Here is a 25,095-nt window from a genome sequence, read left to right on the forward strand (position 1 = left end):
TTTCTGAAGATTTAGATTTAACCACTGGAGTCGTATGGATTACTTTTATGCTGCATTTATGTGCTTTTTGGAGCTTCAAAGATCTGGCCACCATTCACTTGCATTGAATGGACCTACAGAACTTCTAAAAATCTTCATTTGTGTTCTGCAAATTAAAGAATGTCATACACATCTGGGATGGCATGAGGGTGAATAAACGATGAGACAATTTTTAATTTTGGGTGAACACCCTTTAACAAAGTGACATTATATTGTGTGTGCACCAAGAACACTCTGTTACTCAACGCATATATTGCCACCAGCAGAGGATCACCTTTCCAGAGTGATCTGAGCAGTAAGTGATGAAAAGCACATTTCTTCTGTAACAGCAGGAGAGTTCCATTCTGCTCATATTACAGTGACATCTGAGTGTTTGATGATATTCTGAGCAATGATACAGGTGAACACTGAGGTGTGTTACAGTATGGAATATCAATCATCTATGATTGTATCTCAGAATAATAAAGAAAATCTATCCTGTGACATTTAGTGGGTCCAAATTTCTGAGACCACATTGAAAATATGGGATGTTTTCATTTAAACCTAGATATAGAATGTTTTCGGATTGTAAAAAAAATTTGTTTTTTTTTTTTAAATAAAAAAAATAAACCTCTGCAAATGTAAAAAGAAGAGGAAATATTTAAGAGTCTAAGTCACTAATCAAATGTAAGTAATCACAAATAGCCTACTTAGAAATTCTGAAATTCATGCAAAATTTTCAATTCAACTTTTCACACAGATTATTATGCTGATAATATATTGTACAGCCTAATGTAAATGTAGGCCCATTAAATTATAAAAGAATACAAAATAGAAGCATTTTCACTATAGGCTCAGATTTTTGCACCAGCTGTATACTGTAGGACGTAAAAAATAAACAAAAACAAATGTATTTTTATACTTCATTTAATTAAACCAATATTTCTTGTATTTTAAAAGAGTGAGTTTAAAACATGCAGTGCTTGAACATTGTGCGCAAGAATGTTTAGCCACACACAATGATTTTCTTTATCTTACATTTAAATTCTTGCAAACTCTTTACAATGGAACAGTGGCCAGTTTATTCCATTTGACCTCATCGTAACAAACTGTCCAATATAACAGCAGCATTAAACGCTTCTAATGTACATTGGACAACCAAATCAAGATATTGAATGTTGTATTATTTAATAACTTTAACAATACAAAACGGTTCCCGTAAACTACCGAGAGCCTCTCTCTCTCTCTCTCTCTCTCTCTCTCTCTTCTCTCTCTCTCTCTCATTTCCGGAAAACCTTCATGGGTGAAACGCGACTCTGCTGTTTCCATAGAGACCGAACAACAGGTCGTTTTCATATCCATATTTGGGCACGGAATTAAACCGAGAGAGAGAAAAAACTGTGTGGCGTACAAATACGCATTGACGTCATGCGCTTTACGTTGCGTACCAGGTGGAGAGAGAAGGAACTAGGAGAGAAACGTTCCGAACCGCGACAAAAATTGTGTATCGATAAGTCACGGTGGATGAATCGTCACACAGAAACCTTGAAATTCTACTCGAACGACATAATCAATGGTTGCATAAAAATAACGAGACGCACGCCCCATTTTAAGCGTTTTTGTAAAATGAAAGCGTTTTTGAAAGAGATTGTTAAGCTCATCGCAAGGATCATCGATAGCCTATAGCCTACATGACCAAAATATTCCTCACGATGCATTCATTTTGTTGTAGACATTACATGCACGTGACAGAATAATTGCCCAAGCTACTTGAAAGAGATGCATCAAACACCTAAAATTCTGGCTTTTCCGACTCAGTTTATAAGTAAAGCAATAGCAGCAGTTTTTCTCATAACAAAAATTTAAATAAAATACACAAAAAAACATCCACATATTTCCTTATTCTTTGTTTATTAGAGGCATGCCAGACCACAGAAACGGAAGTAGGAAGAACAAAACTGCATTATAGATTTTCATGGTCAGGATCACATTTGACTTTTGACAATACCACAAAGTACAAGCTGTTAATCAAACAGTTAGTGTAACAGACTGCACTGTACAGCACAAGATCACCTGATACAGATAGACCCACAGGAACAAAAGTGCATGAACACATTGAAAAGCATATATCTTGATGAATAACAATACTTCTAACATGTTGAAGAAACATATCTGCCTTGGTACATAGGTATAGTGACTTCACTGGATGTAAGGACCAAGTTACATCTTATTTCTTTTGAATGTTATTATTACACAGCATTCATTATATTCTGTGAAGCATAGAACATGTTGACCCATTTATGAAAACATTTGTTAGGGTTTTTCGTTTCATCCACAATTCTTTCACACCAACAACATTACCGTCTTGTTCCCAATGTACCAGAGCCTTCATAAAGTCATCAAGACTTCTTTGGATGCATTAGATTTACTCAAACTCTCTTTGTTACTGTCATGTTTCTCTAAATCTGCATTGTTGAAGTTGAAAACAGGTACAGCGTTGCTGCTGCTACAGGTCGGGCTACATGTAGGGGAGCTTATGGGTTCTAACCCACCTCCCATGGACATATACAGGGTTTCCCATTCGCTCAAGCCCAAAGAGCTACTTAAATCGATGTCTGGCACTAACAAATCCATGTCATCACCACTGTCTATCACATTGCTAATGTCTTCCATGGTCACATCCCTCATATCAATGTAGGGTTCCACCTCAATGACACTGGAACACAGAAGGACGTCGGAGTCCCCGAAGATCGCAGCGCTGGTGGGGTCGGGCTGCTGGGGAGAGGTGGGCACCTGATTATGTTCTGGGGTGGTGTTGGGGGCCTGAAGGGGTGTCTGCTCCTCCTGGGCTTGGATTTGTTCCTCGGTCTCCCCAGCTGTCTCCTCCTTTAGTTTACAGTGGGGTTTGTGAGCAGAAAGAATGTGTTCGAGACTTTCTTTCTCTTTTAAAAGACTAGCAATCTCAGACTGCAGTGCTGCCTTGTCTTCCTCAAGGCTATCAGTTTCCTGGAAACACATGCATGACAGGGTCATAAATTAACAGGCGCTCGCAGCAAGGATGCACTGAAAGTGACAAAAATGCCACCAAAATGTTAATGTTGGGGTACAAAAATGCCATTGTTATGAATTCCTTATTTTTACATCTAATAAATGTCATTATATTGTATATAGGCCTATTATAGGGATATCACATAAAATATGAGCTGATTTGATTTTAACAGTCTATCTAGTTGTTCCGATAAACTGTTTATTGTTATAAATTGATTACAGATTGACATGTTTGACAGTGAAAGAAGTTAGTAGTTTCTCATAAATGTTAAAAATGCCCCTTGGGCAGCTGATGCACAAATTTCAAAAGTAACAATTTCTCACAAGGCAATCCTGTTACAGAATACATTGAATTGTATACTTACAGCTTGGAGACTGTTGGTTAGTTCTCGTCTGCGATTTCTGCACTTTGCAGCTGCAAGTTTATTCCTTTCTCTTCTGATTCTCTTCCTCTCCTCTTCCTCTGGAGAAAGCTGAAACACACACACACACACACGCGCGCGCACGTGCGCGCACACACACCTATTTAACTACAATTTATAGTGACCAAGCAGTACCAAAACCCTGAAATCTACATATTTAAAATGGCATTGATGCACCATTTTGGGGTCTGAACATGGATGCGAATGAGATTTCAGAGCTGTTGCGCAGGGGAAAATTTTAAAGCGAACAATTACTGTACAACTTCATAAGACTTGGAATGATGTGCACGAGTCATATGGACTGCTTTTATGGTGCATTTATGGTCTTGTACGCCCATTTTGGAGCATGACAGCCGTGGTCACTATGAACTGTTGTTGTATGGAAAATAGCTGTGTGAAGATTCTGAAAAAAATCTCCTTTTGTGTTCCACAGAAAAATTACACAATGATACACTGTAAAAAATGTCCATAATTTTAACAGTAAAAGACTGTAAAAATGCTACAGTAAAAAAATGTAAATTGGTTAACGAGTATTTACTGTAAAATATATGTAATATAATGTATATAATTAATCGTAGAAATGTATATTATGTTTAACAAGAAGTACATGTACTTTTTTACTGTAAATCATTGTTAAAATTACGGTAAAAAACAGTAATCTGGCTTTCCCAGAATTATATTTTATGGGAATAGTTATGATTCTTCTTATTTTTAATATCAGTTATGCACTGTGGGGTGTTCTGTGTTATATTTTATATTTTATGTAGTTTAGTTAATGTTTATTGCATAATTTAAATTTCACATGTTACCCTGATGGTGTTAAGAGTTTGTGTGAGTAACACTGAGCACTGTCTCTACATGTTTATTCGTCATTGCTCCTGGAAGGGCCACTATTGATGAGCTTCATGTCATCATGTGCCTTTCTGTAATTACTATGGTGATTAACAATACATTATTAAGTGAAAAGTAGATTTTTACAGTTTCAGAAGGTTAATATATTAAGTTTATCATTATAAATGATGGTACTGTACTGTAAAATATACCGTAAAAACAACAGTTTTAAACTGTAAAATGTACAAGTTGTTCTGTAAAGTTGTTTACATTTTTATGGTATCTTTTACATAATTATTCTGGCAATCACAGTTGCCAGTTTTTTGTTTTGTTTTGTTTTTTTGTAAAAACAACTGGATTTTTTTAACAGTGCATTAGAGTGAGTAAATAATGACAGAATTTTCATTTTGCATGAGCAATTCTTTTTTTTTTTTTTTTTTTTAAAAAGCCCATATTTACCTGATCTTTCACCCATTTTCTCCGGCCAGAGAAGATCTTTCGAGAAGCTTGTTTATCTGTGGAGTGCCATGAGCTCTGTGGTCTCTCGTGTCTTGCAGTTTTGCAGGGTGACACTGAAGAGATGTCAGTGGACAGAACCATCCACTTCAGATCTGGAGCTGAAGCTACAGCAGTGACCGTTGGAACAAAGGGACCATCGGCTGCATCTGTCTTTGGACACTCGTCCTTTACAATACCTGCCTTCTGAGAATGAGCAACATATATGTTCATTTTGTATGCTCTACATAACACACACATATACTGTAATATATATATATATATATATATATATATATATATATATATGCATATATGAAGTACATATATATATAAAACTGTATGCAAAACGGATTTTATCTTCAAAATCTTCTATATATCATTAATCATTCATTACAGCCATTTTAAATAGTCCATTTTGATTATATTAACATGCAATGGATTTTACCTGCGTATCCTTCATCTGAGCGGCTGATGTGTGCAGCTGTTCTTCTGCAGACACCTGACAAACACTCCGGTACGAGGATGTGTTTTTGGGCATCACTTCTGCTAGATCACGCCAGGAGATGCTGAGAACTAGATTACTGTGTGACTAATGCCACCAAATTTTGCTTAGCAGTTCCCCACCCCCCCTTAAATCTAGATTGAGGTTACTATACGCTAGGAGTCACGAGCCATCAGCCCCGTTTCTCGTTATAGTGAGGCAGATTTTTATGAATGAAATCTGTGAGACGAGACTGTACCACTGATCCGGAGGGGAGACAGTAAATACCAGCCAGATATATACAGAATTTCGCAAATATTCCGCATTCATCGTTTTATTCAATTGCATGCATTTGTATTTTATGAAATGCAAGATTTCTGATTAGGTTAAATAATGTTAAAGCGTTCACATGAATGAACAAGATACGTCATTTTACGTGCCTTGCTTGCAGCTTGTGCCTTTTGCATTCCTTCGTGTGGTTGTGATATAATTGATGCATATATTACACAGACGTACAGCCAAATATGATAAACTTGGTTCATCTACTGGTCCCTTACACGGTTACTGTGCTATTTAAGGAGGAATATATAATTAATTCAAAAAATACTTTATTTGACGTAAAGCTGTTATTTTTTAAAAAGACAGTTTTGGTCAAGATTGACTAAATGAGCAGGCTAAATCACAGTGAAAGAAAAAAATGAACATGCTGCGTTAACAATCGGATGATTGCTGTGATATTTCAACCGCACCCAATTAAAAACGATGAATTTTTTTTCCGTCTCCCTTGTCTTATCAATCAGAATCATGGATCTCCCACTCAAAGCGCTCCAGCAACAACCCTGTCGCTATTGTGAGCAGCCAATCAGAGAGCAGCATGTCCTGACCATATATGGCGCATCCGGTGTGCAGCCTGTGGCTACAGCGCTACTGCGGCACAGACTATTTTTATCATATCACACTTAATTCAATGACATTCTAATGACGACATCTTCGCCAAGGTACCCAAAATGATCTACTCGTGTGTGTTTTTAATTTCTTCTTATAAAAATGGGCTATTTCATAACTGCTGGTAAACATTTCCCAGTAAATTATATTTCTTAAAGTCATTTTATAAAATCAAAGGTTTTTTATTTGCTAATTTGCATTTGAACTCTACGAAAACGCGATTCGGCTCCATAACCTGTGTGAAAATCTCTATTCATAGCTCAGATGAGGTAATCCCTGCTTTCACACAAGGGCGTGCGAGTGGGGCCTCCCTTCTGTCGACAGTCCAAAGTCTTTCCCGGCAGATCCGCCTCTAGTTGCTGATCTGTGTGACCTTATGAACGGAACAGGGCCATATGCAGGAATGAATGCTCAGTGCAGTTGCATTAAACAATTAGTATCAGCCAAGTATAACACAGACAAATTTCCTGTTTAATTTCCCAACTGGATGCCAAATACAAATCTGATCTTTTCCAGTAAAATAACGTGTACTGTTTTGTTCTGGCTACCCCTGGATTGGCCATAATGAAAGGACAAAAAAAAAAAAAAAAAAAAAAAAAAAAAAAAAACACTTTGTTTACTGTTGGTAATAGACTCGTTGTGTAAAAGGAGAAACTTCAGACCAGATTTGCAAAGGTTCAGGTTGCAGTGACGTCCGAGGGAGGGGCGTCGCTCAGACAACGCGGAAGATCAAACAAAACACGCACAGAAAAGTAGAGCAGACGATTGTGACGTAACATGGGAACGCTGATCGAGCTGTTTTCGTTTGTTAATTAATGACAACGTCTGTCTGTTTCAGACGCGTTTATTCGCTGTTAAAGGCTGAAAGTTAAATGTAAATACGCAAACATATACAGAACACGTAGTTACTGATCAAAAGATCAGATGAAAATAAGAAAAAATAGACCAGAAAATAAGTTTTAACTCTTTTAACTAAGAACTGAACTGTAAGTTATATTCTAAATATAAGCCATTTAATCAAGAACAGAAGCACTGATATAGGTGTCTGAATAAACATGAGAAAAAAATAGTTTTACCTTTGTCTATTAGGTTCTAAAATACAGGTCCTTTGAAAAATGTAGGCTACATCATGTGATTAACTGTTGGTGGAATTAGTAACGCAACACTCACTAAATAAGTGTATATAAAAAAGTTTCTTATATATAATAACATAATAATAACACTAAAAATACTAGAAATATCTATTTTTATAAATGTCTTATATATCGACTATATATATATACTAAATATATACTATATATATATATATATATATATATATACACACACACACACAGTATATATATATGTATATATATATATATATATATATATATATATATATATATATATATATATACATACACTGATCAGCCACAACATTAAAAACACCTGCCTAATATTGTGTAGGTCCCCCTTGTGTCGCCAAAACAGCGCTAACCCGCATCTCAGAATAGCATTCTGAGATGATATTCTTCTCACCACATTTTTACAGAACGGTTATCTGAGCTACTGTAAACTTTGTCAGTTTGAACCAGTCTAGCGATTCTCTGTTGACCTCTCTCATCAACAAGGCATTTCCGTCCACAGATCTGCCGCTCACTGTATACTTTTTGTTTCTGGCACCATTCTGAGTAAATTCTAGAGACTGTTGTGCATGCAAATCCCAGGAGATCAGCAGTTACAGAAATACTCACACCAGCCAGTCTGGCACCAACAATCATACCATGATCCAAATCACTGGGATCAAATTTTTTCCCCATTCTGATGGTTGATGTGAACATTAACTGAAGCTCCTGACCAGTATCTGCATGATTTTATGCACTGCACTGCTGCCACACGATTGGCTGATTAGATAATCTCATGCAAGATTGTTGGTGCCAGACGGGCTGGTGTGAGTATTTGTGTAACTGCTGATCTCCTGGGATTTTCACACATAAAAGTCTCTAGAATTTACCCCGAATGGTGACAAAAACAAAAAACATCCAGTGAGCTGTAGTTCTGTGGATGGAAACACCTTGTTGATGAGAGAGGTCAACAGAGAATGGCCAGACTCGTTCGACCTGACAAAGTCTATGGTAACTCAGATAATCGCTCTGTACATTTGTGGTGAGAAGTATAGCATCTCAGAATGCTATTCTCAGATGCTGGTTGGCACTGTTCTGGCGGCACGAGGGGGACCTACACAATATTAGGCAGGTGGTTTTAATGTTGTGGCTAATAGGTATATATATATATATACATACACCCTAATAGCACACATACATTACCCAGACATCTATTTGATCTGGAAGAATCATTTATTAGGTCACCTGCAATACGTCTGTAAGACGTTTCCTTTCGGATGTCAAATATACATGTAGAAGATGTTTATTATTTAGAATGCTTGTAAATCTAATCATTTTAAGATGTTTAGCAGATGTTAATTAGAATGTAATGCTTTCCAGATGATTAAACAGACGTCTCGGAGATGTACGTGTGCTATCTGGGTGTGTGTATTCTTAAGAGGCGAGCTCAGCATTTCATTAAGGGATTCCTCAAACGTGGTAAGGCAGTTCAAACTGGAAATCTGCGTGTTTGAATACTGCTGTTCCGTCATTCGACACGCCTATCATTGCGCAAGGCACGAACGTTGCCCGAGGCCATGCATGTCTTCTGTTTTGAAGAAAGTATGAAATCCAGGTAAACATGGTTTGAAGGTGAACTGTAATTAACAGGCCTTTTAGCGTCGGAACAAATTGTTCTACATCACAAAAACTGATTAAACTGCCGTTAAAGCAATTGCATTTATACAAAATAATGTTATAATGCAATGCTATTGAAACGACTAAACTATAAAGGGGTGTTTTGTGAATCATAGTTATTACAATGTACCCAAAGCAGACTTTATTTTTGGTTTTTGACAACACTGAAGTCTTCTAGAAGTCGCTTTACATAATTTATGAGTATTTCCCATCAGCGCTCCGCCTCTTCAGGATGCATTCCATATAAGGTAAATGACGTCGTGGGATACCCTGCTATGGAACATTATGCATTCAGCTCCGTTTTAAAGATTTATGCTAGACTAAAAACGCTTTCACAAACTTAAAAATAATTTATTAAGACTAATGTCCCAAAATATGTATTAATCCAGTAAAACGTGCTCGTAAAGTCGTGGTTTTCTAATGTTTCAGCGCAATCACTGGAAGTCATTGGTAACGCCTTCAACTGACGTCAGACAGAGAGAGCAATATAAGCACCGAGAGCGCAGCAGAGCAGCATTCAAACTTTGGATACCAATAGAAGGAAGAGCGACAGACGAACACGGAACTAACCGATCGCGGCTCTTTAAAATCAGCAGGCCTTCTGACTTTCTGGATATTTTAATACTGGATAGATTTTACTCATCGGCTTTTGACAGGATGATGTTTACCAGCCTTAACGCCGATTGTGACGCGTCTTCCCGGTGCAGCACGGCGTCACCGAGCGGCGAGAGCGTCGCGTATTACCCGCCTCAGGTAAATATGATTTACTTTGTACTCTAAAATAGAGCTACTCGTTCATAAATAATGTATCGATTATATTTGATTTAATTACAATACACAATTCGATTATTTACAATACAAAATTGAATCTTTAATATTTATTTAAGCTTAAGTCATTAAACTAGTGTACTATTAGAACACACTTGCATGCATACACTCATACTCGTCAGTTACATACATTAAAAATGAATCCTTATGTGCGTTTTTTAGGAGTTCACGGACCTGAGCGTCTCAAGTGCCTCTTTCGTTCCGACTGTCACGGCGATCTCTTCATGCCCGGACCTGCAGTGGATGGTTCAGCCTATGAGTTCATCTGTGGCGCCCTCCAACTGCGGAGCTCGATCTTACACCCCGAGCCCGAGCCCTTACCCCAAAATGAGGGTCACTGGAACTAAGTCCCTGAGTTCAAACAAGAGAACCAGAACTGAACAGGTAAAAATTGCACTGATTGGTTGCTTTTAAGGATTGGTTAAGAATTGCTTCCACATTTGTTCATTTATATGCAGAATTGGGAAGATAACATTTTTATGTTAACCTTTTTACAGCTCTCCCCAGAGGATGAGGAAAAGAAAAGAGTCCGCCGTGAACGCAACAAGATGGCCGCAGCAAAATGCCGCAACCGAAGACGAGAACTCACTGATACTCTGCAAGCTGTAAGTATTTCTCAAATCCTTAAGGAAATTATTAATAGGCTAAAGCATTTGCGCAAAGTCAAGTCTAGTGTCTATCAAACTGACCGTATTTTTATTTATATTTTTTTCTATATCAGGAAACAGACAAACTCGAGGATGAGAAATCCACCCTCCAAAATGACATCGCTAGCCTTCTCAAAGAGAAGGAGAGGTTGGAGTTCATCCTCGCTGCACACAAACCCATCTGCAAGATCCCCTCAGGGGCCGATATCCACTTCCCCAAGCCGTCCGTCTCTCCCATCACCTCTGAATCAGTCCCGGAGATCCTCAGTGTTACTACCTCAGGAGTTTCCACACCAAGTAAACCAGCTGCAACCTCTTCTAGCACCTCGCTGTTTTCTAGCACACCCTCCACTGACAGCTTCAACTCGACGGTGAGGATCTCAGACCTGGAGCCCTCACTGGAAGAGTCTCTGGAGCTCTTGGCTAAAGCAGAGATGGAGACCGCTCGCTCGGTTCCTGATGTGGACCTGTCTAGCTCTTTGTACACCCAAGACTGGGAGCCACTCTACACGCCGGCTAATAACGACCTGGAGCCCCTTTGCACACCTGTCGTCACCTGCACCCCAGTCTGCACTACGTATACGTCTTCCTTTATGTTTACCTACCCAGAAAATGACATCTTCCCCACCCACCGGAGGGGCAGCAACGACCAGTCATCCGACTCCCTGAATTCTCCAACCCTCCTCACGCTTTAAATCATCCTATAGACATTTAGTATTTGAATTCTGACACACAACTTGACTTAAAATGGCATAGCAGGGCTATGGAACTGACTCCTATCAAGCAATCGTTATTGCTTCCTATATTTATCGATACCATACATGCCTGCCAAATGTAGCAAGATAAGCATGGGTTAACTACTTTTAAATTAATGATCTAGTTATTGTTAAATTAAACTTATAATATAGTTTTCAGTTGGTGCTAGATTGAATTGTTGTATTAGTGTGTTCTGGGCAATATAGAACTAACATGTTTTGCCTTTATGGTTGATTTTTGAATGTGTGAATTTTGTTATTTGCTCAAATGTGTGCTGCCTAACCATTGCATTAAATGGTCTAATGTCCAAGTATGAAGTTTTCTGTGAAAACGTAGTCTTTTTAATTTATGGGATTTTTATTTTTGTACTGAAATGTGAACTTGCGAATTGTTTGCAAAACTAGTCACAATAAATATATGTACGGTAACTATTTGATGCCTTTGTTTTATTACAAGCATATCTCAGTTCTGTCCACAAATTCTGTTTGTCATAGTGTGCATCGCAATGTGAACACATTTAATAGGCAATATTAGTTTAACTAGCTACTTGCACTCAATTTTAAGATTTATGCATTTAAATTTCATAACAAAATTATATCAAATTGAATTGCGTTCAATCTTTAACAAATTAAAATTAAACTAAAAATTAAGTTTTATCAACTTAATTTAGTTAATCACAATCAAATTAAATTTTGTTTTGAAATTGAAAAGCGTTAATTTAAAAAATGGGCTTAGTTTAGCTTTTTTGAGTGAAGAAAGAGCTATTTCCTTCACACATTAATGTTAGGGTAGGCATCAAAATAATTTATTGATGTCCATAAGGTGCTGTTCTATGTACATAGTTTCTTATTTCTACAGTGATACTGATAAACATGTTTATTAAATTGTCAAATTATTCAGTCAATTAACCAAGACCATTTATGGCTGTAACTAGAACTGTTTGCATAATATTCTCCAGAACATATTGCAGCCCAATAATATTACAGAGGAAATGAGGATGATTATGTGCGTAAGAGACGGTGATGCAATAACACTATTATCTTTTTGTCACTTCCTTTCACTCTTATCAGTTACATGCATTCAGTGACCTATACACAGAAACTGTGTCTTCCAGAAATCCCAGAGCTGTACAGTTTGACAATATTCCACAAAGTTGTTTAACCTAAATTCAATAAGTGGCGATTCAAATGATACCTTCTAAGAGAGGGGGCAGTGAGGTATTGACAGAGTGAAAAAAAAAAGAGAAATAAAACATTTGGAACAGACTAAAAAGTGAGTTTCAAAACTACTGCTTCGTGTCTCAAAAAAAGACACAGCCAGTCATTTACAGTAGTGGCCCTGACGTAAAATCACGTAGCATGCAATAACCCTCCGTCTATTAATACAATTGGCAGACCCTGGAGAGAGGCTGAGACAGAAATAGCAGGTGCGCTGCCTTCACCATCAGCATCAACAGCAGTAAAATTAGAACACAGTGACGCCGACCTGCGTCGATACTGCAGCTCAGGGGAGGAAACAGGCAGGCAACGTATACTGGAGAGCAGAGGGAAAAAAAACAGGAGAAAAGGGAAAAAAAGACAGAGAGAATTCAGGCTAAAGATAGACCATAATGCACTGCTGCCTCACTAACACTGATGAAGACACACAATTGAATGGCTGCCATTTTCAACATCAGCTGGTGGATTATTACCAATCTCAGACACAATCAGGCAATGTCTTGAGAGGGAAAAAAATTATAAATTCAAAGAAATTAGCTTTTGTTTCTGACTCGCCCTCCACACATCCCTTACACATTATGGATTATAGATGATATAGATTTTCTATAGAGTCTCCAGTTTGGTCTGAACTGTGGAATGAATGTTGGATATTTGTAGTAAGAAGGTTAGTGTGTGACTGACCACTAATGTTAGAGTAGAAAACACAATAACAAGAGACCATCTGCAGTAAAAAGCAGCAAATGTGCTCTCTGTAAACTGTATATTATTCACATGACACCACACCATCAAATCTCCTATCTTTTGCCTACAAAGATTTAGCCTCAAGGAAGACTACTTCACAGATTTTAGGTTGTTTTTCAAAGAATTCCCCAAATGTATGCAGGTTTTAGTTTTATATAAACAGCATTTGTGGCAGAATGTTGATAACCACAAAAAAATTTTTTTTTTAAAAATAATAATAATTTTGACAACCTTTTTTTTTAAAAATGAGGTTACAGTGAGGAAATTACAGTACAATGGAAGTGAATGGAGCCAATTTTTTAAGAGGTTAAAAGCAGAAATGTGAAGCTTGTTATAATTTTATAAAAACACTATAATTGTGTATTATTTATTTGAGCTGTCAAGTTGTTTTTACGGTCATTTTAGGGTTTACGCAGTTATGTCATAATGGCAACCAAGTTGCAAAACTGGCTATAACTTTACACAGAAAAGGTTAGTAAGTGATTTTATCACACTAAAATAATGTTAACATGCATATCGTTTACATTTTGTGGCTGTACTTTTGAAATGGTGTGTATTTTAACATTTACTGATAGGACCATGCACTTCTATTGTAAGTGCCTCACTGCAACCCAGATTTTTGCTTTTTTTTAAAGAAAAGGAGGGACGAGTGGAAATGAGTTTTTTGTGGTAATCAATATTATGCCACAAATGCTGTCGATTGAGCTTAACTTGAATTGAACCCAGAATATTCTTCTAATTGTTCTGTTCTAACCATCAAATCTCCTATTAACCTGAACAGGTAGTCAAAATTGTGTCAGTGCTAAAACATCTCATAAAGAGGCAAACAATGTAATGTAAAAATATGAAATAATATATTAAAGAGCACTGTGTATTTATTAGCGCAAGTCATTTTAAATAAAGCCATTCTGCTAAAAAAAGAGAACAAATATATTTTCTGTACACTGGCTGAATGTTACCTCAGACATTTTTTTAATTAAATGTATTATTATTAGTGGTGCTTGCGAAGTAAAGCATCACTATTATAATCTCACATACTTATTATTATTGTTCTATACAAAATTCGGCATCTAACTTGTCCCGCACTGTTTGTCGTAGACCCACGAATGAGGTGTTAAATCTAAGGAATGGGGGGTACGGTACCCTCCCAGGGGGGCAAAAAACTGTCCCGAAAAGTCCCATAGATTACTATGGACATGGATTTTTTTCCCTACTATGACAAGACATTGACCAAAATGTGTCTTATATCTCCCAATCAGAATGTCGTAGAGACATGGGGGCGGGCTCATTTAACTCGGGCTACCAATCAGTCTTTAAGTATCATCTTGGAAACTATCTAGCCACGCCCTAGCAACCATTTAGAGCACCCTAGCAACCAACCCTAAATGGCTCAGTGGATTATCTTTGGATCAGACTGTCAAAGAAACTTTGGGGTTGACTCGTTTGAATCGGGGCAGCAAGCAGCCATTAAGAATCACCCTGAAAACTTAATAGCTATGCCCTAGCAACCATTTAGAGCACCCTAGCAACCAAACCCCTATTGAATTCCATTCAAAATTGCTTAGATGGAAATTTCCAGATCAGAATGTCATAGAGACCTCAGGTTTGGCTCATTTCACTCAGGACAGCAAGAAGCCTTTTTAGTATCACCCTGGCAACTGCCTAGCAACCATATGGGCTTACTCTAGCAACCGTATTACAAAGCCCATACCTTTGCACCAGCTCAATGTAGTAAAATAAGCTCATTTGTCTTATTTTACTCAGTATAGCAAGTAGCCTTTACATATCATGCTTGAAAATACTTAGTTACACCCTAACAACCATTTAGTGCACATTAGCAACCCAAACTCATAGACTTCCATTCAAAAGGTTAAAGAAGTATATCTATGAATCAGAATGATATAGAGACCTCAGATTTGGCTCATTTCACTCAGGCTGGCAAGAAGCCTTGTTAGTATCACCTTGGCAACTGCCTAGCAACCAGATGGGGTCACCCTAGCAACCGAGTAACAAAACACATATCTCTGTACCTGAACATTGTAGAGACTTCCAGGTTGGCTCATTTGACTCAGGCTAGCAAGGAGCCTTGTTAGTATAACCCTGGCAGCTGCCTAGCAACAAGATGGGGTCACCCTAGAAACCATGTAGCAAAACACATATCTCTGCACCAGAACATCATACAGACTTGGGGGTGGGCTCTTTTCACTTGGGGAAGTGTACTAAGGCCCTTTGTTGAAGAGGTTTGCCATGGCAAGCACCACTCACATTTTCCTCAGGAAATGTACCTATCTAATTATTATTTTTATTATTATTATTTGTGAATAATTGTGGGCCAAGTCCAACAGGGAAGAGGAGGCTTGGGGCTTGGTGAAAGACAAACTCACTGGAACAAGGCATTCTCACTAGAGCGGAGGAAGCTGGTTGTGGCTGAAATCCGCAGACAGGAGGAGTCAATATGGCCATGTTGCAAGCCAAACAGGGCCAGTGGATGAAATGGGAGAGTGTGGAAAAAATGAAGATCAGCTGGAAGGACTTGTGGGAGGTGGAGACAAGCAGGATAAGTTTCTTCATTTGTGCAACCTACAACGTCTCAACCAATGGTGAGATGAAGATCAATCATGCCCCCTGTGTTCATCACCAGCAACATTAAGGCACATCCTTACTGGGTGCAAAGTGAGCCTCTCCCAAGGACGGTACAGCTGGAGACAAAATCAAGTCCTCGAGTGCTTGGCAGCAACTCTGGAAAACAAGAGAACAGCCTTCAATGCCTTGCCGACCAGGAGAACAGATCCAGCTCAGCCAGTAGCATTTGTCCGGGAAGGGGAACAAAAACAGTGGAAGATCCCACCAAGGACCAGCATTGGACAGCTCGATGCAGCCCAGGACTGGCAAATGCTAGTGGATGTGGGCCAACGGCTTATGGTCCCATCAGAAATAGCCAATACAAACTTGAGGCCAGATCTGGTGCTGTGGCCCAACTCTCTGCACACAGTCTACATTGTGGAGCTCACAGTCCCTTGGGAGGATGCCATGCAAGAAGCCTTTGAGAGGGAGAAGCTGCAATACACCGAGCTGGCAGCAGAGGCAGAACAGAAGTGATGTAGAGCAAAAATCTGCCCAGTGGAGGTAGGGTGTCGGGCTTTGTGGCAACATCCACTGTAACGCTGTTGAGGGACCTGGGGATTAGTGGACAAGCCCTACGCCAGACCATCAAGACAACATTGGGTGTGGCAGAGTGGAGTAGTCAGTGGCTGTAGCTCAATAGAAAGGACTCCAGTTGGTCTCCCAAGTGAGTAGGCTAGGCAGAAGCTGAGGGGGGTGGTTCTGGGATGCCAGAACACACTGCTGAACCTACTGGAGATTTTGTGGACCCAGTCAGCGAAACGTTATTGAAAGTAGGTGCCCACTTGACAACCCCAATGACATGTCTGCCCAGCCTTCATCACCTTCACAATATTGGAATAGTGTAGGTCAGTCCTCCCATCACCATCAGGAGGAAAGGAGCAAAGGAGAGGTACTTTGGACTTTATCATGTCCTGTGTATCTGAAAACATTATTATTCATGAAAGTTGCCCCTTGGAATTGATTTTCAGAGGCATTTTACTTTTAAGGGCATTTTTCCTAACCAAAACACACAGTGTGTTCAATTGAGTCAAGTAATGGAAGTAAAGTCTCTCTCTGAGAATCTGAAAAATAATGGCTGTTACTTATAAAATCAAATTAAAGGGAGCTGTTAATGATAGAAGACAATTATAAAACAATAAGTGCTCTGATTTGTTATTTACATTTTTTATTGATTCTTATATATGATACAGAATAAACAATAGTTACAAACATATAAACAAACAAACAAAAATATGTGAGAAAAAAGGGCAAAAAGAACCTCAAGGATTAAAAGAATAAAACATTTATTAAAGGAATAATTTAGGTTCAATTAAAATTAAGATCAATCGACAGCATTTGTGGCTTCATGTTGATTACCAAAAAAAAAAAAAAATGATTCTACTTGTTCCTTTTATTTAAATAAAGCAAAAATTGAGGTTACAGTCAGGCACTTACAATGGAAGTCAATGGGGAAAATCCATAAACATTAAAATGCTCACTGTTTCAAAAGTATTGCAACAAGACGTGAACAATATGGATGTTAACATGATATTAGTGTGATAAAACTGCTTACTAACCTTTTCTGTGTACAGTTATATCCAATTTTACAACATTGCTCCAATGATGACGTAATGCCCTAAAGCCCTAAAACGGCTGTAAATCAATTATTGAAACAACTTTAAAGCTCAAATAATAAACAAGTTTAAACAGAAGAGTTAATGTAAGTGCTTTTTATAAAATTATAAGCTTCACATTTCTGCCTTTTAACCCTCCAAAAATTGGCCCCGTGCACCTCCATTGTAAGTGCCTCGCTGTAACATCCATGTTTGTTTTTTTGTTTTTTTTGTTTGTTTGTTTTTTAAGAAAATGAGGGATAAGTAGAATTTTTTTTAATTTTTTTATTTTTTAAATTTGTTTTGGTAATCAATATTCTTCGCAAACGCTGTAGATTGAGCTTAATTTGTATTAAATCCTTCAATGTAAAACATGTACTTGTGTTTTAGAAGGATCTGTGTCACTCCAGCAATATCCACAGGTGTCGCTCCTGATGCCGAGAGCCACGCAAGTCAGTGCGCATGCGTGGAGTAAGAGCGCAGGCGCAGAGTGAAACGCGTCCGGGGCCTGCAGCACAGTGGAGCGATCAGCTCATCATGGCGCGGATCAGTGTGTTTTCTCTTTTGCTCATACCGGTTTTGATTCAGTCTGTCGTGTCGATCTCATTCTATCTGCCGGTGCGCAGCAGAAAGTGTCTGCGGGAGGAGATCCATAAAGATGTGCTCGTTACCGGAGAATACGAGATCAGCGAGCAGCCCAACACGAAAACCAACCTGAAGGTGACGTCACCACAGGATTAACTACATTAAAATTCATACATGTAATATTTACTGCTCTAGTTAACTTTTGGAACACATTAAACTGAGTTTCGTCGTAATTTGCGGTGATTTCAATGAATCTGTACCTTTAAATTCAAGGCCGTAGGGGAGCGCTACATGGCGCTTCCTGGTTGGCCGGTGACTGAATGACACAAATAACGTGTTTATGTTCGTTTTAGTAACATTCAGATGTTTGAATGTATGTCTGCTTTTTGTAAATGATGTTCTGCGGTTCTTTAGCATCACTACGCGTTTAAAGATAACTGGGATGTAGTTTTTCCGGTTCTCTTTGACCATGGTTGTAACACGTCAGTCTTATACATTGACCAGACACTGCACCTTTAACGCTGTAAATCAGAGAAATGGTTAAATCTAGTAAATGTGTCAGTCCTTTATGGCACATAACATTCACAAACTCCCAAAACAGTATTATGTATAAAATCTTAAATTAAGACTTCAGGTTTTGTGCTACAATACTGGACAGTATTGTGCTATTAAAATAAGAATATTAATAACTCAGAAGATAATACACATTTGCTCTTAATAATGCCTCCTGTCTTAATCAAACAAGTGCCTTAAAATAAATTGTATTGATGCTTCAGATATTTATCTGTAGTGCCATATGTTGCAGTCCTTTTGTGTGTAGCACATGTTTAAAGTTTATTCTGATTGAATGTTGCGACCCTTTTAGATCACAGACTCCTCTGGACACATCCTCTACTCGAAAGAAGATGCGACCAAAGGCAAGTTTGCCTTCACCACAGAGGACTATGATATGTTTGAAGTGTGCTTTGAAAGCAAATCGCCCATGGGTGAGTATTTCTAACTTTTTTACACTTTAAAAGATGGGGCCTGTTTACATGCACAGACATATGCTGATTACTCCTAAAAATCAGCTTGACCCTCGTGCACTGTTTGGTCATTTTTGACCAAAATCAGTTTTGTTTCTTCAATAAAACTGATTTCCTTTATCTGACGGGTACAAGACTTGGTGACTTTTCGTTGATATCTGAACACACACAAAGAAATTGGAGTTGATTCGATCAGTGGTAGCAAAGTTACACTTCCGGTCAAAAGTGACCGCCATTGGAAATGAATGGGAAACACTAAAAATCACAGATTTTTTAAAAAATTATTTATTATATAAAATCTAAAAAACAGCCACAATGCAGAAAAAACACACACAGACATTAAGGGGTGGGACTACCAAACATCAAGAGTGCAAAACACAAACACACACACAAAACTGAACTGGTCAGACTATAAAACAGAATTATTTTTTGTGGAAATTTGTTAACAATAAATAGCCACAATGCAGAACACTTACACCAAAATGAAATGGTGAGACCATAACATAACATAAATGCTGAACACACACACACACACACACACACACACACACACACACACACATTCATCTTATTACAACCAGGGAAATATTAGTTTATTACTGGTTATTCTACTCATTTCAAGTATGCAAAAACTGACAAAAATAACCTCAAACAAAATGTTAAACTTTGACAAAAGTAGTCTTTGATAATGTTTAAATATATATCTACATGCAGCACTTGTGAAAAAATCTAGAAATGATCTTCTCTTCAACCAAAGATGAACAAGTAGCTGTCTTCAGCCATCTAGTATTTATACTTGTAATTTCAACTGGTTTTTTTTTTTTTTTAAATGGACAGCACAGATTGATTCTTGACTTTCAGCTTTCAAATGGTATATTATTTGAGGATTGGTTCAGTATTTGAGAAAATATTCAAAAGAAAAGTAAAAAAAAAAAAAAGTCAATTTTCAAGCTCAAGGTCATATAGGTAAATAAATTAGTAAGTAAAATAAAAAAGGTCTAAATACCCCCCAAAAAAACATCCAAAATGCACAACTTTAGTAATTTTACATTATTTAATTTAGAGTCATTACATTTGTTTCATAACAATTAAAAGAATTACACGTTTATTGTGATGTAATGATGAACAGTGCATAAGGGTTAAGAAATCGGACAAAGCAAGAAATCTGTTATATGACATATGAAATAATCACGTTATCTGTTTTGACATCAACCTGTGAGGCATGCACACAGAGATAAGCTGGTAAGAACGCTGGTTAAGGTGTTTACATGCAACACGAAATCGGCGTAATGGGCTAAAATCTACCGGTGTCAATCAGTTTATTTTTATGCCATTTATGGCCTGAAAGATAAAGGAACACTGTTTAATGTGTTTACATGAACACACATTGTCTGGTTATTAAGCATAATTGGTTTAAGAATGTGCATGTAGGGGGCCTGGGTTGCTCAGTGAGTAAAGACACTGACTACCACCCCTGGAGTCGCAAGTTGGAATCCAGGGCGTGCTGAGTGACTCCAGCCAGGTCTCCTAAGCAACCAAATTGGCCCGGTTGCTAGGGAGGGTAGAGTCACATGGGATAATCTCCTCATGGTCTCTATAATGTGGTTCGCTCTCGGTGGGGCGCGTGGTGAGTTGTGCGTGGATGCCGCGGAGAATAGCGTGAGTCACTACGCCACCATGAGGACTTAGCGGATTGGGAATTGGGCATTCCAAATTGGGGAGAAAAAAGGGAGAAAATCGAAAAAAGAATGTGCATGTAAATGCGTTCTAATAGGAGAGGTGTCATTTGTAACAAATTAACATTTAAGACATTGGCTGAAATGTTCAACTTGAAGCTGATGAGGATCTGGAATTATTTCAAATAGATAGATAATTGCCTCATTAATCTGATAAGTATAAGGCATAAAACTATCTATACATTCTTAGAGAGGTGTAATAGTAATAATTGTGTAAGATATTGGATCAGAATGTGAATCAGCCTTGATATACTCCGTAAATTGATTTACATGATTTTTACCTTGACTCCTTAGGAACTGGAAGAGTTCCGGACCAGCAGATCAACTTAGACATGAAGCACGGTGTTGAGGCCAAAAATTATGAAGAGGTGTGTGTGTGTGTGTGTGTGTGTGTGTGTGTGTGTGTGTGTGTGTATATATATATATATATATATATATATATATATATATATATATATTATTTCTTTTTTTTTTTTTTTTTTTTTTTTTTACTTTTTATGTTTTAACAGTTTTAGTTAGCTGGTTTTGATTGTTATTTTAGATATTAAAGGAATGTTCAGGGTTCAATACAAGTTCAGCTCAATCGACAGCATTTTCAAAATTTAATTCAAAAATTAATTTCCACTTGTCCCACCTTTTCTTAAAAAAAAAAAAGCAAAAATCTGTGTTACAGTGAGGCACTTACAATGGAAGTGGGGGCCAGTTTTTTGAGGGTTTAAAAGCAGAAATGTTTTTATGAAATTTTTATAAAAACTTACATTACGAATTATGTTAAAATTCATGTCTTATTTGAGCTGTAAAGTTGTTTAAATCATAATTTTTACAATCATTTTAGGATTTTAGGTTTTGTTGACATTACAATATTGGCTATATATACACAGAAAAGGTTAGAATGCGATTTTATCACAGATAAATCATGTTAACACGCATATGGTTTACGTCTTGTGACTATACTTTTAAAACAGTGAGTATTTTAACATAAAAAATTGTAAGTGCCTCACTAGAACCCAGATTTTTGCTTTTTTTTAAAGAAAAGGAGGGACGAGTTGAAATCCATTTTTGGGGTAATCAGTATTATGCTTCAAATTCTGTGGATTGAGCTTAACTTGTGTTTAACCCGGAACATTTAATTGGAGGGTCGACCAATGGATTTAGCTGATACTGATAACTAAAGTAGTGGAAAAGGCCGATAACCAATTTGTCGGCCGGTAGCCGGTATCAAGTTATAAAATGTTAAAATTCTTGGTCTTTACTTACTATAACTGGCACAGACATAGAGGCTACAAGAGTCCAAAACAAAAAAAAATCCCAAATGCAGTTTGTGCAACCAAAATCCCAATAATGACCAGTGAAAAAATACGATTTGGTGCGTAATACGGGACTTTCAACTGTAAACATACACCAGGAACTATTTTTTTTAAAATGACGGAGACTTGGCTCTGTTATAATACTCTATATCAGTGGTTCCCAACCCCGTTGCTGGAGGCCCCCCAACATGGCACATTTTGTATATCTCCCTTTTCTGACACACCCAATTCAGGTCTTGGAGTTGCCACTAACAAGCAGATGAGTTGAATCAGTTGTGTTTGATTAGGGCGATATCCAAAATGTGTAGTGTTGGGGGGCCTCCAGGAACAGGGTTGGGAACCACTGCTCTATATAGTATAAATTAGAATTGAGCTACACAAATGCATCTGGAACTTGTTATTAAAAATTCATTGTGTATTTGTATATTGAGCATATAAATCCTGTCAGGGTTTGTAGAAAAACTCGAACACTGTTCTAGACAGTTGTGTTGGTCTTGGTTAGATTAGTTAGTTTGGAGTCATTCTGATTGTGCAACTTTGTTCAGATTGCCAAGGTAGAGAAACTGAAGCCCCTGGAGGTGGAGCTCCGTCGGTTGGAGGACCTTTCTGAGTCCATCGTCAATGATTTTGCCTACATGAAGAAGAGAGAGGAGGAGATGAGAGATACTAATGGTAAAAATTGCTTAAAACAATCCAGTAACACATACCACTGTCATCAGGAGGTGAAGAGTGAATAATTCACAACATTTGACATTTTACAGATGTATTTGTAAAAAGTTCCCAGAAATACACCAAAATTCTATAATGATGCGTTCTCTGTTAAGCCATTTTCCACATTGTTTAGATTCGGTTTAGGACTCTATGTTTGTATGTGACCTCTGATGTTCCATTTTGTCTTCTCTTGTGTTTTGCAGAGTCCACCAACATGCGTGTGCTGTACTTCAGCATCTTTTCCATGTGCTGTCTCATTGGTCTGGCCACGTGGCAGGTGTTCTACCTGCGCCGTTTCTTCAAGGCTAAGAAGCTCATTGAATAAAATCTGCCTGAACAATCAGGGACCCAGAACTACTTCCTGACATCAGAACCTCCAGCCCCTGACATTTGCTTTGCCTTGGCAATTTATTCCGGTTGCCATGGGCGACCTGAAGTTTATCGGGAGTGCATCAGGGAATTCTCTGGGAAGTCAATGATGCTTGGCGGCCAAATTGTCTTTCAGTGCGTGTACATTTTTGATACAAGCTCGCTCTGTATAATTTGGACAAACCACCCAGTTTTCTTTTTTTTTTTTGGGAGGGGGGGTTGGAGATTCTTGTATTTATACTAAATGACAGCACAAGCCCCTATAACTGATAATAGATATGCTCCTGTTCTGTGAGAGAAACTAAGAACTGCTTTTGTGGTCTTCTGTCAGTCATGAATGTGTGTGTTACTATTGATTCAATTGTACTGGTTTAATATATTCTGGCTCTTTAAGTTTTTGCTATTATTTGGAGAGATGGATTGAGGGTATCACAAAGACTGATGTGTTTAACCATCTTTGTCAAATGCCAATTGTTTGGAAATGGAAAGCCATTTTTAAATTCAAAAAGAAGTCCCACTAACTGCAAATGAAGCGAGTGAATGCACATCAACAATTTTACATCAGAGGTTAAAACTGTCACAGATCAGTCTAGCTTTCCGAAAATGATTATTTTTTTTTTAGCAGTTTTATTTTGTGGTGCACAATCTTTTTAGTGTGTGTTTGCTTGTGGGAAAGTTTTAAGTTGATCGCTAATAAGGTTTTTTTGTTGTTGTCGATTGTTAGTTTTTGGTTTCTCCACAGATTGAAATAAATGTCCAATATAGCAAAACAAAATCTGCAGTGGGTTAAAGGTGGTGTGAAATGCCATAGCTGATCCATCCATTCTGTTAACAGTTTTCAAAACTGTATTTGTTACAGGATCTACCTGAATTTGATATCATACAGACCAAACAAAACTTCACTTAGTATTTGCTCTTCTTTTGAAATGTTTTAATGGAATAGTGGTTACACAAGTCATGGGTGGAAGGTATGGATCAGATTTATTATTATTTGCTGCCAGTTGTTTAATTTTGCCCAGTGTTCAATCATTTCCAACAGCAATGTTTATTTTCTTCTGATTAATTTAGGTGTAACTGGATTTCAGAAATATAATTGGTTTGTCATTCAATAAAAATTGTTAGTAAAGTACTTAAGAGTTTTTGTCAAATGATCAACAACCTCACACATAACAGCAAAAAAAACAAACAAAAAAATAAAATCACAATCACATCATAATTTAGTTGTTCGTAGATATATATCTAGCACACATACATCTCCGAGATGTATATTTAATTATCTGGAAAGCATCACAATCTAATTAACATCTGATAAACATGAAAAAGTTCAGATTTACAAACATTCTAAATCATAATGTATTGCAGATAAGCAAACAACCTAAAAAAAATGTCTTCCACATAAAAACACACTTCACACACTTTAAATGTAATTATAATTCTCTACATTCTGGTGATATAATTTTCTTAGACTGCTCACAGTCTCTACCTTTTAATGAGTATATTTAGACTTTTATCAACAAATATATCATGAAAATAGTCCCAATGAAGTATGATGATGAAAATGAACATTATTCAATATCGATACATAAGCCTAATTTTTAATAATCAAATGGTCTAGACACAAGTCTGTTAAAAGACCAGTTGCAGACAAATATGCCCTTATAGTCACAAATACAGCCTATTAAAGGAGTATTCCAGAATCGATACAAGTTAAGGTCAACCGACAGCATTTGTGGTAAAAATGTTGATTACCATAAAAATTAATTTAGACATCCCTCCTTTTAAAAAAAGAACAAAAAATCTGCCAATCCATAAACATTAAAATACTCACTGTTTCAAAGGTAGACACAAGATGTAAACAACGTGTTAACGACTGTAGTGTGATAAAATTGCTTACTAACCTTTTCTGTGTGAAGTTATTTCCCATCTAACA

At 37.4% G+C, this 25,095-nt stretch overlaps 3 protein-coding genes across 4 annotated transcripts; 2 read left to right on the forward strand and 1 right to left on the reverse strand.

Annotated features, from left to right (window-relative positions):
• Positions 1-1,921: 1,921 nt before the first annotated feature.
• On the reverse strand, positions 1,922-7,508 carry LOC127415675 (protein c-Fos-like). Of its 2 annotated transcripts, none has more exons than XM_051654490.1 (4): positions 5,263-7,508; positions 4,779-5,018; positions 3,432-3,539; positions 1,922-3,024 (listed from the first exon to the last, which is right to left on the reverse strand). In XM_051654490.1, exons 1-4 carry the CDS (start codon positions 5,353-5,355, stop codon positions 2,407-2,409), a joined length of 1,059 nt encoding a protein of 352 aa, XP_051510450.1. In that variant the 5' UTR covers positions 5,356-7,508; the 3' UTR covers positions 1,922-2,406. The 2 variants fall into 2 exon arrangements, with proteins under 2 accessions (XP_051510450.1, XP_051510449.1); XM_051654489.1 differs by having other exon boundaries at positions 4,779-5,021; positions 5,263-7,507.
• Positions 7,509-9,530: 2,022 nt separating this feature from the next.
• LOC127415669 (protein c-Fos-like) lies at positions 9,531-11,685 on the forward strand. The gene is made up of 4 exons (XM_051654481.1): positions 9,531-9,779; positions 10,017-10,238; positions 10,352-10,459; positions 10,576-11,685. Exons 1-4 carry the CDS (start codon positions 9,684-9,686, stop codon positions 11,194-11,196), a joined length of 1,047 nt encoding a protein of 348 aa, XP_051510441.1. The 5' UTR covers positions 9,531-9,683; the 3' UTR covers positions 11,197-11,685.
• A 6,194-nt stretch (positions 11,686-17,879) lies between these two features.
• Positions 17,880-24,294, forward strand: LOC127415691 (transmembrane emp24 domain-containing protein 10-like). The gene is made up of 5 exons (XM_051654513.1): positions 17,880-18,152; positions 18,883-19,003; positions 21,073-21,146; positions 22,631-22,757; positions 23,000-24,294. The coding sequence occupies exons 1-5, from the start codon at positions 17,895-17,897 to the stop codon at positions 23,119-23,121; spliced, it is 702 nt and encodes a 233-aa protein (XP_051510473.1). The 5' UTR covers positions 17,880-17,894; the 3' UTR covers positions 23,122-24,294.
• The last annotated feature ends 801 nt before the right edge of the window (positions 24,295-25,095 follow it).

This window comes from Myxocyprinus asiaticus, chromosome 25 (genome assembly GCF_019703515.2).
Source record: "Myxocyprinus asiaticus isolate MX2 ecotype Aquarium Trade chromosome 25, UBuf_Myxa_2, whole genome shotgun sequence".
NCBI classification, from domain to species: Eukaryota; Metazoa; Chordata; class Actinopteri; order Cypriniformes; family Catostomidae; genus Myxocyprinus; species Myxocyprinus asiaticus.